We start from the raw sequence: 12588 nt of genomic DNA, 5'->3' as shown, positions 1-12588 counted from the left end.
GGTAGAAGAGAGCTTGAATCAGAGATTTTCTTTTCTTTTTTTTTTTTTTTTAAGGCGAGAGACTTTTCCGCTCTCTCGCTCGCTGGCGGAGCCGGGTCTAGCGCTACAGCAGACGCCTCCAGCGAGAGAGAGGGAGAGGAAGAGAGACAGGGGGGCGGGGAAGAAGGAGAAGAGAAGGTAAAAAGTCTCTCGGAGCTGAGTCGTCCGCAATCGCAACAAAGAACCGGGGGCCGGGGAGCGATTCCTGGGACCGGGGGCTGAAGTGTCGATTCGGCTAAGCGGCGGGGCTCGGGCGCCAGTGAGACCCTGCTCGCTGCTCTCGCCTGTGAAACCGACTTCCAGGAGCGGCTTTTTAAAAAACGCAAGGCACAAGGACAGTCACCCAAGCGACTATGTCTCCTGATTTCTCGCCTTGCCCTCTTTAAAAGAGGCATTCCCCCTTCCCCAAAAGACACGTCCCCCCCCTTCCTTAGGGTGCTTTAGTTGTGACTCCCCCCCTTTTTTTTCTTTCTTTCTTTCTTTTTTTTTTTTTCTTTCTCAAACTATGTGCTGCTGTTAAAAACCAAAACAAAACCAAACAGCAGCTGCGGACTTGTCCCCGGCTGGAGCCCAGCGCCCCGCCTGGAGTGGATGAGCCTCTCCATGAGAGATCCGGTCATTCCTGGGACAAGCATGGCCTACCATCCGTTCCTACCTCACCGGGCGCCGGACTTCGCCATGAGCGCGGTGCTGGGTCACCAGCCGCCCTTCTTCCCCGCGCTGACGCTGCCTCCCAACGGCGCGGCGGCGCTCTCGCTGCCGGGCGCCCTGGCCAAGCCGATCATGGATCAATTGGTGGGGGCGGCCGAGACCGGCATCCCTTTCTCGTCCCTGGGGCCCCAGGCGCATCTGAGGCCTCTGAAGACCATGGAGCCCGAAGAAGAGGTGGAGGATGACCCCAAGGTGCACCTCGAGGCCAAAGAACTTTGGGATCAGTTCCACAAGCGGGGCACCGAGATGGTCATTACCAAGTCGGGAAGGTAAGCACGTAGCAGGGCCCCCTCCCCCAAGCTAATGGAGGTGTTTTCTTCTCCCCCCACTTTGCCTTTATCTCTCTCTGTTCCCAGAATACCCGGTTTGCCAGTTACTCGGGCTTAGGCAAAACTTAGTTCCCCTGGAACCAGGTACAGACATTCCCCGGCCCCTGCCCCACGGGTCGGAAATTTCAGCTTACCTGGCCCTTTGCAGCCCTAGTTTTTCCCACCTCGGTCCGCACCCTGGATTCCCTACAGGCTAGATAGGATTTTTCCAAGGCACTCAGACATCTCCTGCAGGAAGAAAGAAAACCACCCCATGGCAGGAAGTTCGCTGTTCAAACCTTTCTGGAACATCCTTATGTCTTTGTTGATGTTCTGGGTTTTGTTTGTTTCATTTTGTTCCCAGCGAGAAAAACTTCACTGCCCTTTTCTTTTGTGTGGTAGTGGGAGACCCCGAAGCTGGCTCTCCCTTTGCCCTTTCTGCTCTCCAGCCTAGCCTCTGGGTCTGCAGGGGGGCCTGCGCTGGCCTCCGGCAGGGTCACAGAGAAATGGAAGGGCATTTGGGTTTGTTTGTCTACACTGCTTCACGTGTCCGTAATCCGAGGGAGAGTTTAGGCAATTTTGGATAATTAAGATGATGTTTGCAGATCCAAGGCCCCTGGAGAGACACATGCTGCTTTTTTCTATATTACCAACCATATTTTATATAACGAAAAGGTCCTTGCCTGACCGAAACCTGCCTGTCCCTTAAAATCAATGATTTTTTTTTTTATGGCATTGAAGTCCATCAAGGCATAGTGTTGGAATAATAAAAATAAACTCCCTCTCTTGAGGGATGTCTCGAGCTTTCGGTATCTTTCCTAGCAAAATGAGGCCAAAGCTGGGCATAAAAATTCTCTAAACCCAGAAGACGTTACCTCGGTTTCACAGCGAAGTGCTTCCTTTCGAGTCAGGACCGTGGGTTGCCACCGCTTCTGGGAAATAAAAGGCTGTTGGTGGTACAGCCTTGCCTTTCGGGACGGGCCCGAGCCAGGGGAGAAATGTGGTTAGCAGCATGCCAGGCAGATTGGTTATCAGGCCCAGAAGTCCACCCCAAACTACAGAATTCGTTTTGAGAACTCACTGAAGGCCGGTTTCATTTCCCCCAGAGGCGGGTTCGCTGCTCCGTAGCAGGGAAGCTGGACGTTTATTTCCTTGATAAATTTAACTTTTTCTCAGCAGTGGCCAATTCTAGCCTTGACTGACCCCACTTTAAGTAAAATCCTACCCCTGGCTGTTTAGAAGTAGACACTCCGGGGACAGGGGGGAAAGGCCAGAATTTCTCTGTAAAGAGGGCCATCTGTGAAGTCCTACAAGAGGAAAAAATTGTGGAGAGATTATTAGACGCTGTAGAGAAAGGGAGTGCCATAATTCACTTGTTTTGAACCTTGAGACATTTCACCGTAGAGAAATTGAGGGTACTTAACACTTCTGTCGTGGAAGGATATAATATTGCCCTCAGTGGCCTTCCTCTGAAACAGAAACTCCTCAGTCAATCACAGCAGAAAGTTTTGAATCTGATTGAAATATTTCAGGGTAAACAGGGACTCAAACCCAAGAGTCTGAGCCATTTCTTTTTCTCTTCCCTTGCTGTTGTAGGCGAATGTTTCCTCCATTTAAAGTAAGATGTTCTGGGCTGGATAAAAAAGCCAAATATATTCTATTGATGGACATTATAGCTGCTGATGACTGTCGATATAAATTCCATAATTCTCGGTGGATGGTGGCTGGTAAGGCTGACCCTGAAATGCCAAAGAGAATGTACATTCACCCAGACAGCCCGGCTACCGGGGAACAGTGGATGTCCAAAGTTGTCACTTTCCACAAACTGAAACTCACCAACAACATTTCGGACAAACACGGATTTGTAAGTTTCACCGCTCAGTAAAATTTTCTCTTTCTTCACCTTAGCAAAGGCAGCGCTTCCCCTGGCCTTGTAAAATCACAGGTTTCTGCTCAGACTTCTCCCTTGCCCTCTGTTGCTAAGTGTAGCAAAAGTTGTTCGATCGGAAACAGAGCCAGAGAGAGGATTCCGGGGTGTTTCTCTTTGGATAATGGAAGGCCTGGCGCTCTAAAAGAAACGAGGGCGAGAACACTCACCACTCGCGTTCTGTGGCAATTCCAGGTCTTGGTAAACGCCTGACAGTGAAGTTAAAAACCAATTGTTAAGCTACAAAATCAATTTTAAAGTTATGTGTCTGCCAGGAATTTGTTTTGAGCTATCCTACTTCTGTTTGGAAACGAGCCTTATTATTTCTTGGGCGGGGGGTTAAGGTTCAGAGCCCTGGCTACGTTGGTTAAAAGGGTGTGAGTACATTTTTGGAAAGATTTTTTTTTTTTTTTCTCCTACGAAGAAAAGAAACTCGGGCTTAGGTGAAAGTCAGGTTTGCTAGAAATGAGACGGAGCTCTCCAGGATAAAAATGATGTGCATGTTGGAAGTGTAAGCATGGAGTCAGTGGGAGAGTCCTTAGAAACTTTGAGGAGACTGGAATTGCTTGTAAAAGTCAAGCAAAACACCTTTTGCCCCCTGCCCCTCCCCCTCCCCAACATTTCAATAAAATAAACCGAGTGATAAGCGAGGAATAAGCAGAAAGATTAGGCCCAGGAAGATGTGAATGACGCGGAAATATCTTCAGCGGGCAGGAATTGCATTTGAAGCCTTTGATTTGATTAAGGCATAAATATTCCTCTCTAGAGTTCAACCTTTCAGGGCTTTAAGTGGATTGGGCTCGTCAATTAGTGGGCGCTTAAAGGACTGAATCATTTTGTAAATTAAAATGCATGTTTTTCTCTATCTTTTAAGACTTTGGCCTTCCCAAGTGATCACGCAACGTGGCAGGGGAATTATAGTTTTGGTACTCAGGTAGGCTAGGGTTCAAGGTACGAACGGACCTTAGATGGTGAGGGTGGGGGGGACCCTTTGGAAACCCAGGAGCAGTTTGGATTCTCCAGAAGATAACATGTGTGGAGCGGAGTGTGCCCAAAGAGGTGCTCCGAGGAGAGGAGGTGGGCTCCAGATAAGCTTGGTACCCTTCGGTGGGGTAGATGTCAGCCTGGCAGGGGTCCTAAGGTCCCGTTTGTCTCACTAAACCTTTTTTTTTTTTTTTTTTTTTTGCTGTGTCTCCCCTCTCCCCTGCGCCCCCCCCCCCCCGCCCCCCGCAGACCATATTGAACTCCATGCACAAATACCAGCCACGGTTCCACATTGTGAGGGCCAATGACATCTTGAAACTTCCTTATAGTACATTTCGGACATACTTGTTCCCCGAAACTGAGTTCATCGCCGTGACAGCATACCAGAATGACAAGGTAACCAAAAGGCGCTTTTTCTTTTCCACGGTGATATTTTTCCCCTCACCTTTAAGCTGCCTGGGGAAGACACTGAGGGATTTACAAAAGAATTGGGATGGGAGAGGCTCGGTTTTCTTCTGTGATTTGACCTTCAGGGGAGCTTTTGAGGGGGAAGGGGCTCTGAGCGCGTCCAAGAGGCAGGGAACGCACAAAACAAAACAAAAACTTGACCAGCTAGGACTCCAACGCGGAGTGAAAACATGCCAAACTAACTTTGCTAGTGAGCAGCTCCTATAACCGTGTTGCCACCGGCTTCCCACTCCTGGCTTTTTCTTGTTTGTTTTGAGGCTCAGCTTCCTCTCCTTCTGGAAGAAGCATCAAAAACCAGGTTCCAGGTTCTAAAGGCACCAGCTAAAAAGTTAAGGCAAAAGCCATTTGGGATATCCTGGGAGGAGAATCCCATTGGAGAACAGATTTTCTCCCCTAGCCAGAAACCCTGAGTAGCTGGTCTGGTTTTTATTACCTTTTATGCTGCTGTGTTTTTTATGGTGTGTGTGTGTGTGTATGTGTGTGTGTGTGTGTGTGTGTGTGTGTGTGTGTGGTTGGAAAAACCTCCTCTGATCACAGGGTCATGCTAATCGAGTTGTCTGAGGCTTTTGAGATGAGATGACCAAAGTCATCCCTTCATTTGAAGGTTTTTTTTTTTTTCTCCCTTGGGCCTGAAGCCCAGATTAGAAGTACCCCCAAATGGACCAGCAGGCAGCACCTGGTATGTCAAGTTATGCTGGCCTGAAGGTCATGGGCATGTGCACCGAGAGACCCGGGGAAAGTGAAGCTTGCTGATTCCCCAGCTCCCAGCTTGACTGTCAGCAGGCTGTTCTGGGGGTGGGGGCAGCAGAGGACCCCTGCTCTTCTGAGCCCTGTTTCCTTTTGCATTTGAATACGTTGTCCCCCTGGGTGGGTCCTCTGACTTTCTAGATCTCTCTCTCTTTTTTTTTCCTCTAAGGGAAGGGATTTGAAAGATTACATACTATGGCATTTTGCCCCAGCGTGCAAATGCACGCTCCCTCTAGACCCAGAATCCTGTGAATCTGAGTTGTTAAAGTAATAACAAAACATAGCATTTTTGATGGGACAAAGAGGCCACAGGCCTTCTCCAACCTAAGGGGGGGGGTGGCAGAGCATATAAATGAAAACAAATGTTTCCAGTGGTCATTCAGTCCTTTGACATCTGTAATTGTCAATATTGTAATTCCTCAACCCTCCTCCCCCGCACCGACCCCAACCCAGCAAAAAAATAATAATAATAAATAAATAAATAAATAAATAAAAAATCAAACCCACTCTGGCACAAGAGCAGCGAAACCCCATAAATCATTTTATTAGATTCACAGAAAAGTTTGGAGTGTATGCTCTGTGTGTGTGTGTGTGTGTGTGTGTGTGTGTGTGTGTGTGTGTTTGGGGGCAGGATTTACGCCATAACATATTTTATGATTAATTGCACTGTATGAAAAAAAACAAAATGAAAGCATAATTTTAAGATCTACAGGTTGTCTCTTTTGACAACTTTGACAGTCTTTCCATTTCTAAACCCAAGCTCTCAAGGCTGCCTGCAGAACAGAGAGAGGCATTTCCCAGACGGTATAATTTCAGTCTGGAATCCCTGCTGTGGCTTCCTATGGGAGGTGTAAGCCATGGTGTAGATTCTTGATTTTTCTCCGGGTCCCCTCCACCCTTACAACCGTTATTCCTCTCCCTTTCTCTTTAACCTGGCATATACAAATGACTTCTTTTGGCGGTCCAGTTTCTAGTAGACTGAGTTGGGGGGGCGGGAACTCCCCCCGAAACATTCTAGAAAATGAAGCCAATGTCTCTTTCTTGCTTGTGTCTCCTCCTCTAGATAACTCAGTTAAAAATAGACAACAACCCTTTTGCAAAAGGTTTCCGGGACACTGGAAATGGCAGGAGAGAAAAAAGGTGAGTGGAGACCCTTAACCAGTATTTTCTCAGGTAATTTGGAGAATTATTTCCCTTGGACCCAAGCCTCAACTGTTAGAAGCGGGATGCAGGCACTTATGTTAAGAAGGTGTGTGTGTGGGGGGGGGGGTGGAAAAGAATTGACCGCCTCTCTGCTACCTGCTCGCAAGGACATGAACTAGGCCACACCATAGCGGTCTCTGGAAGAAAAGTGTCAGGGATAACAGATCATATACAGTCGCCTATTCATTCCTAATGAACTTCATCCCAGCCAGGTCCCAGGAAAGGACTAAACCATTCACAAAATGCTTTGGAATTTTTGCAATCTTGTCTTGCAAATACGGTCCGACAGAACTGAGGCCCCTTGAGAAATCTAGGATGCTCTCCTTCATGGGTATACATATCATTTTGCATTAAGCAGACAGCTGGATAGTATATGGAAGCGGCTCTCCCCTCCCCCACCCGCTTTCAAAGAATTTCCAAAATCCAGAAGATCAGCCCAGATTTTTAACCTCTCCCCTTGCAGGGTGTGTGGGGGGGGGGGCGGGGTGAGCGTTAAAAAATAATTTCCAACATCCACATAGATTTTTATTTTCCCCCTCCGGTTACGATGGGGATGTCGGTAACACAATTAAAGTGCACCATGAAATAAGCAAGTGGGCAACCGCGGTCTTAGCAACCAGTGGGGAGTTTGGAGGCTGTGTGTGTTCACCAGCTGGGGCACCCAGTTCACCCTCCTTCTGTAAGGCCGGCCGTTCAGCTGTCTGTGGCCCGTGCTCTTGCCCTAATGAACTGCTGATCTTGAGTGGAGCTGAAGCCTTCTTCCTCCAACAGCCCCCTCCCCTCCGTGCCACACTCAGGCCTCCTTACAGGCTCCAGAACGATGCCGCTCCGGTCTCTGGCTGCCTCGGGGCAAGCAGGTTTCAGAGAAACCGTGGGTGGTGGGCAGGGTGAGGTGTGCCCGGTGCGCCTCTTTGGAGAGGGTGAGGCGGACAAAGAGGGGAAATGTCTGTTCCGCTCTGTGACGCTGGGTGTGGGCTTCTGGTACAGAAAACAGCTCACCCTGCAGTCTATGAGGGTGTTCGATGACAGACAGAAGAAGGAGAATGGGACCTCAGATGAGTCCTCAAGCGAACAGGCAGCCTTTAACTGCTTTGCTCAGTCCTCGTCTCCAGCTGTCTCCACCGTAGGGACATCGAACCTCAAAGGTAGGACCTGATCGCCTCCAGTTTCTCCACTCCAGGTTTGGGGGTGGGGGTGGGGCGCGGCTGGGAGATTTGGGGAGGGGTGGGGGTATCCACCAGGGACCCTGCCCTTCAAAAACTTCAGATGCTTCTTCAAGTCCCTAAGCAGGAGCCACAGTTCAAAGAGGGTGGCCAGGTGTGTCCCCGTCCCTCAGGTGTATAAAGGAGAACTCCGAACCCCCTTCCTGCAAACCTTGGTTTGGCTGAGGCCGGGGTGGCTGTTCCTTCTCGGTGGGGCCATCTTTGAAAACTTGCGCGGAGCACGTCTCTGTCTCGTGTCTCTCTCCCTCAACTCTCTCCAAGCTAGCAACAAGCTAGCAACTGCTGACTTTTTACTATCTTTGAGCTCTAGATTAAAATGTATTTGGCCTGAGGCGGGGGGGGGGGGTTGGGGGGGGAGGGTGGGGCAGGGAGGGGATTCTCTGCCACCTGGAACAGGGACAGTGGCTGAGAAAACGTCCAGCCTTAGAGCCAACAATGGGAAAACAGCACTGGGGAAGCAGAGGAGGCCCTGGGGATCCAAGTAGGGAGAGTAGGGGAGAGAGAGAGCGGACAAGATGCTTCAAACCCCCAGTTAGTTCCTGTTTAAAGAACAAGAACTATTTATTTGGAAAGACACACACACTCTCTCAGCGGGAAGAAACCTGTTTTTAAGTGAATTAAAATGAAAGTCCATTATGACTTCAGTCCATTTAAACTTTAAACATAAAATAGGATCCCTTTTTCTTTTCCTTTTTTTTTTTTTTCCCTGGGGGGAGACCCACAGAGGGTGTGGTGAAAGAATCTGTGATTGTCCCAGGGTGGGTGAGCGAGCTGCCCCCATCAGTCTGCAGGGACAGGGGCAACAGAAGGTTCCAGTTGAATGTGTGTGTGGAGGGAGGGTGTGGATTTCTGCCACTGCCACCAGGGCAGGGTTCAAACGGATCCTTCTGGAAGAATTCACAAATTTCTGGAAGGTGCCAATCTTGGACACTCACTGCACAAAGACTCTGGATAGTAACTAGGAGGTGTTCCTGAAGTGAGTTTTAGGATACGTTTAATTCTGTTTCTAAAAAGTGAAGGCAGTGAACTGGGGAAAGGCGAGTAAAGGCTTTGACAGGGTAGGAGCTCAACTGGATGATGGCAAAAAATAGTAAAAGTCCACTAGCGGTTCGGGGGAGGGGGAGTTCTGTGGGGAAGGGGTTCAGTTCTATGTAAATATTGTGAATTGAGGGTTAGCTTAGTGAATCCTCCCAGGAAAGTTGTGAGGTGTCATCACTCCCACTTTGCGGATGAGAAAACTGAGGCCGGGAGAGGTTAAGGGGCCGGCCGGGGACCACACACCTAGTACATGGCCCGAGCTGGGATTCAGACCAGGCAACCGGAGTTCCCCGCTGGCCCAGATTGGAGCTCACGCCCTTCCGCTTGGCTTTTGTGCCCCTCCTATGGTAGATCTGTGTCCCAGCGAGGGGGGAGAGCGACGCTGAGGCCGACAGCAAAGACGAGCACGGCCCGGAGGCCTGCGACGCGGCCAAGATCACCACCACCACGTCGGAGGAGCCGTGCCGCGACAAGGGCAGCCCCGCGGTCAAGGCGCACCTCTTCGCCGCCGAGCCCGGCGGCCGGCCCCGGGACAGCGGGCGGCTGGATAAGGCGTCGCCCGACTCGCGCCACAGCCCGGCCACCATCTCGTCCAGCACCCGCGGCCTGGGCGCCGAGGAGCGCCGGAGCCCGGGCCGCGAGGGCGCGGCCACGTCCAAGGCCGAGGAGGCGCGCGCGCTGCCGGGCAAGGAGGCCTTCGCGCCGCTCACGGTGCAGACGGACGCGGCCGCCGCGCACCTGGGCCAGGGCCCCCTGCCCGGCCTCGGCTTCGCCCCCGGGCTGGCGGGTCAGCAGTTCTTCAACGGGCACCCGCTCTTCCTGCACCCCGGCCAGTTCGCCATGGGGGGCGCCTTCTCCAGCATGGCGGCCGGCATGGGGCCCCTGCTGGCCACCGTGTCCGGGGCCTCCACCGGCGTCTCGGGCCTGGATTCCACCGCCATGGCCTCCGCGGCCGCGGCGCAGGGACTGTCGGGGGCGTCGGCGGCCACCCTGCCCTTCCACCTCCAGCAGCACGTCCTGGCCTCGCAGGTAATTAGGGGTCATCCACCGGGCTCTCCAGACCCTCCCTCGGGGTGGCTCTGCTTACCCCGCCCTGCGTGCGATGCCAGACCCCCACCAGTCCCCCTGGCTTAGGAGCCCTAATAATAATAATTAATAATAATAATGATAATAATTGCTAGGTCGAGGTTTATCTCACTGACTCAGCATAACCTGACACTCCCTCCCTCCCCCCCCAAAAAAAACTTCAAATTTTTTTCTAAGTTAAGGGCTGTTTCTAGTAGAGTAGCTAAGCAGTAATCATGCTAATGGCTCTATCTGGCACTTTGGTTGTGCTCGGTCTGTTCTGCTTTCGGCGGCACTGTTGTCACCTCCCCTTTATAGACGAGGTGGCAGAGGCCCAGAGATGTTGAGTCACTTATCCAAAGTCACACAGCCTGTAAGTGGTGGAGCAGAGGCGCTGACTTCAGGACCTTCTTCAGGGTCTATGATGTCAGCTTCAGAGCTCTAATGCCTCGGCCCCGCCAGGAATCACACAAGGGGGAGACCACGGCCTGGGGAGGGGCAGGGACTGTTTTTGGGTGGGAGTTGAGCCTTCTGCCTTTCCTTCCAGTGGGAAGCTTGTCCCCTGTCCCTCACCCCAAGCCGGCCAGCCTGTCCCCCAAAGGGTTAATGGTTTGTGCCTGTGTGGGAAATGTCAGAGGATAGGGGCAGACTTCTTCGGCTGGCTGTGGCAGGCCTGGCGGCCTCTTATACGGGTCAGACAGCTGTGCTGGGTTCAGGGCAGCTGGGGAGAAGTCGGGCCCGCTGGAAATGCTCTGAACCCAGCGAGAAAGGTTCTGTGGGGTTTTTCTGCACGCCCTTGCCTTTGTTTTGTCTGAGTACATTCGTCTCCCTTCTCTGAGCCAAGAGGCAGGGTTTGCTCCCCTCTGGTGGGGGGGGGGGAAGGGGAGGAGGGAACTGAGAACAGGGCTGGCTTCTGGCCCTTCCCCTTGCTCCCCTCTCCTTCTGGAGACCCTGTCCTGGAGGGGCTGCCTGGGCAAACAGGTAGGTAGTCAGGGTACCTACCCCAAGGCAAAGGACAGAGAGAACTGGCCCAGGCCAGGGGGCCTGAATTTTAAATTCAGCTTCTGGAACTTGAAGCTGAGTGGCTTCCTGTACCCGTGGGGCCTACCTCGGTTTCTCTACCTGTAATACCAGTGTATCAGGCCAGATGATTTCTTTGTCCCCGTTTAGAGCAAACACCTTTCGCTCCCCCCACCCCCAATTGCCTTTAGCAAATGTATGTCCCATAATTTATACCCTTTGCTACCTTTGTGGCTGGGCTAGCCTGCAGCCCCATTTATCAGGTGCACCGACTGACCCCAGCGGGAGAATTTCTAACAGTTCTGTTGGTCAGGTGCCCCATGTAGCGCGTTGCGGGCCTTAGCCCATTCAATATCCAAAGTCCCAGTAAGGGTACGAACTATCTCGTATATCCCTGGGTTTTTTGTTGTTGTTGTTGTTGTTGTTGTTGTTGTTGTTGTTGTTTTTCCTCCGTAAGAAAGCTGGGGCACAGGGAGTAAAGTGGATCTAGAGAAGGAAAGCTGAGTGCCCCAGCCCCAGAGATTAATGACTTGCCCAAGGCCCCAAGGTTGGGGGGAGGGGGCGGGTGGACGGTCGAGGTTGGCTCCTCCCCGCTGCGCAGGCCCTGCGGGGCCGATTCACCGCCTGCGTTTCTCTTTCTCCCCGCAGGGCCTGGCCATGTCGCCTTTCGGAAGCCTGTTCCCTTACCCCTACACGTACATGGCCGCGGCGGCGGCCGCGTCTTCGGCCGCGGCCTCCAGCTCCGTGCACCGACACCCCTTCCTCAACCTGAACACCATGCGCCCGCGGCTGCGCTACAGCCCCTACTCCATCCCCATGCCGGTCCCGGACAGCAGCGGCCTGCTGACCACCGCCCTGCCGTCCATGGCCGCGGCCGCGGGGCCCCTGGACGCCAAAGCCGCCGCGCTGGCCGCCAGCCCGGCCTCGGTGGCCGTGGACTCAGGCTCGGAACTCAACAGCCGCTCCTCCACGCTCTCCTCCAGCTCTGTGTCCTTGTCGCCCAAACTCTGCCCGGAGAAGGAGGCAGCCACCAGCGAACTGCAGAGCATTCAGCGGTTGGTCAGCGGCTTGGAGGCCAAGCCGGACAGGTCCCGCAGCGGGTCCCCGTAAAGCCCTCCCTAGAAAAAAATCTCTTCATTCCAGTCTCCAGTCTGCAGTGCACTTTGTCGGATGTAAAATAAACCACGGGCGCGCCGTGGGGTTGGCCCTTTGTGCAGTCCTGTCTGGGAAGGGGTGCCGGACTCCTCGAGAATGTGCTAGAAACAGGCCCCGTCTTCTTGGCGTGGTTTATATATCCAGGATCTGACTCAGATTCTGGGGCCCAGAAATGTCTGTTGCCTTGAGCTGTTGGGGTAGGAGTTAAACCATTTATAGCCACAGCACCTCCCGCCACAAGGCTGGTCTGGTTGCTGTGGGGAGAAAAAGAGGTAGCCAGGCCCACCAGGAGGGGAGGTGTTGAAAGGCTTCTCCCCCAGTGCAGATTTATATATATATATATTTTTTCCTTCACCGTGTCAAGTAGAAACAAAAACAAAATTAAAAAAAATATACTGGGGACAAATGAATACATTAACATGATTCTGTTTGTGAACATTAAAACTTTATAGTGACTTGCGTATCAGTTCTAAATAAATGACTGAGCAGCATTGTTTGGGGAAGGAAGTCCTTGCCATCCTTCTTTGGTCTCTATTAAGGAAATCTGTGTCTTTTTAATATTCTTGTGATGTTTTAAGAGCCGCTATAGGTCTCTTTTTGCATGATCCACAGTAATGTATTTGTGGTTTTTATTTGAATGCTTGCTTTTAGAGAGAAAAGAACATGAACCCATACTCCCCCCCCATTCTCTACCCTCCAA

At 51.9% G+C, this 12588-nt stretch overlaps 1 protein-coding gene across 1 annotated transcript; it reads left to right on the top strand.

Annotated features, from left to right (window-relative positions):
- Positions 1–630: 630 nt before the first annotated feature.
- Positions 631–11843, top strand: TBX3 (T-box transcription factor 3). The gene is given in 9 exon segments (XM_047088552.1): positions 631–1019; positions 2655–2922; positions 3860–3919; positions 4219–4365; positions 6248–6324; positions 7375–7532; positions 9000–9016; positions 9018–9677; positions 11382–11843. Coding segments are annotated over 9 exon segments (2238 nt in total).
- Positions 11844–12588: the final 745 nt, after the last annotated feature.

Source organism: Lynx rufus, unplaced genomic scaffold (assembly GCF_022079265.1).
Source record: "Lynx rufus isolate CCGP_SWC_20201006 ecotype Redwood Valley unplaced genomic scaffold, mLynRuf1.p SCAF_24, whole genome shotgun sequence".
Taxonomy (NCBI): Eukaryota; Metazoa; Chordata; class Mammalia; order Carnivora; family Felidae; genus Lynx; species Lynx rufus.
This window is presented reverse-complemented; position numbering and strand designations above follow the sequence as displayed.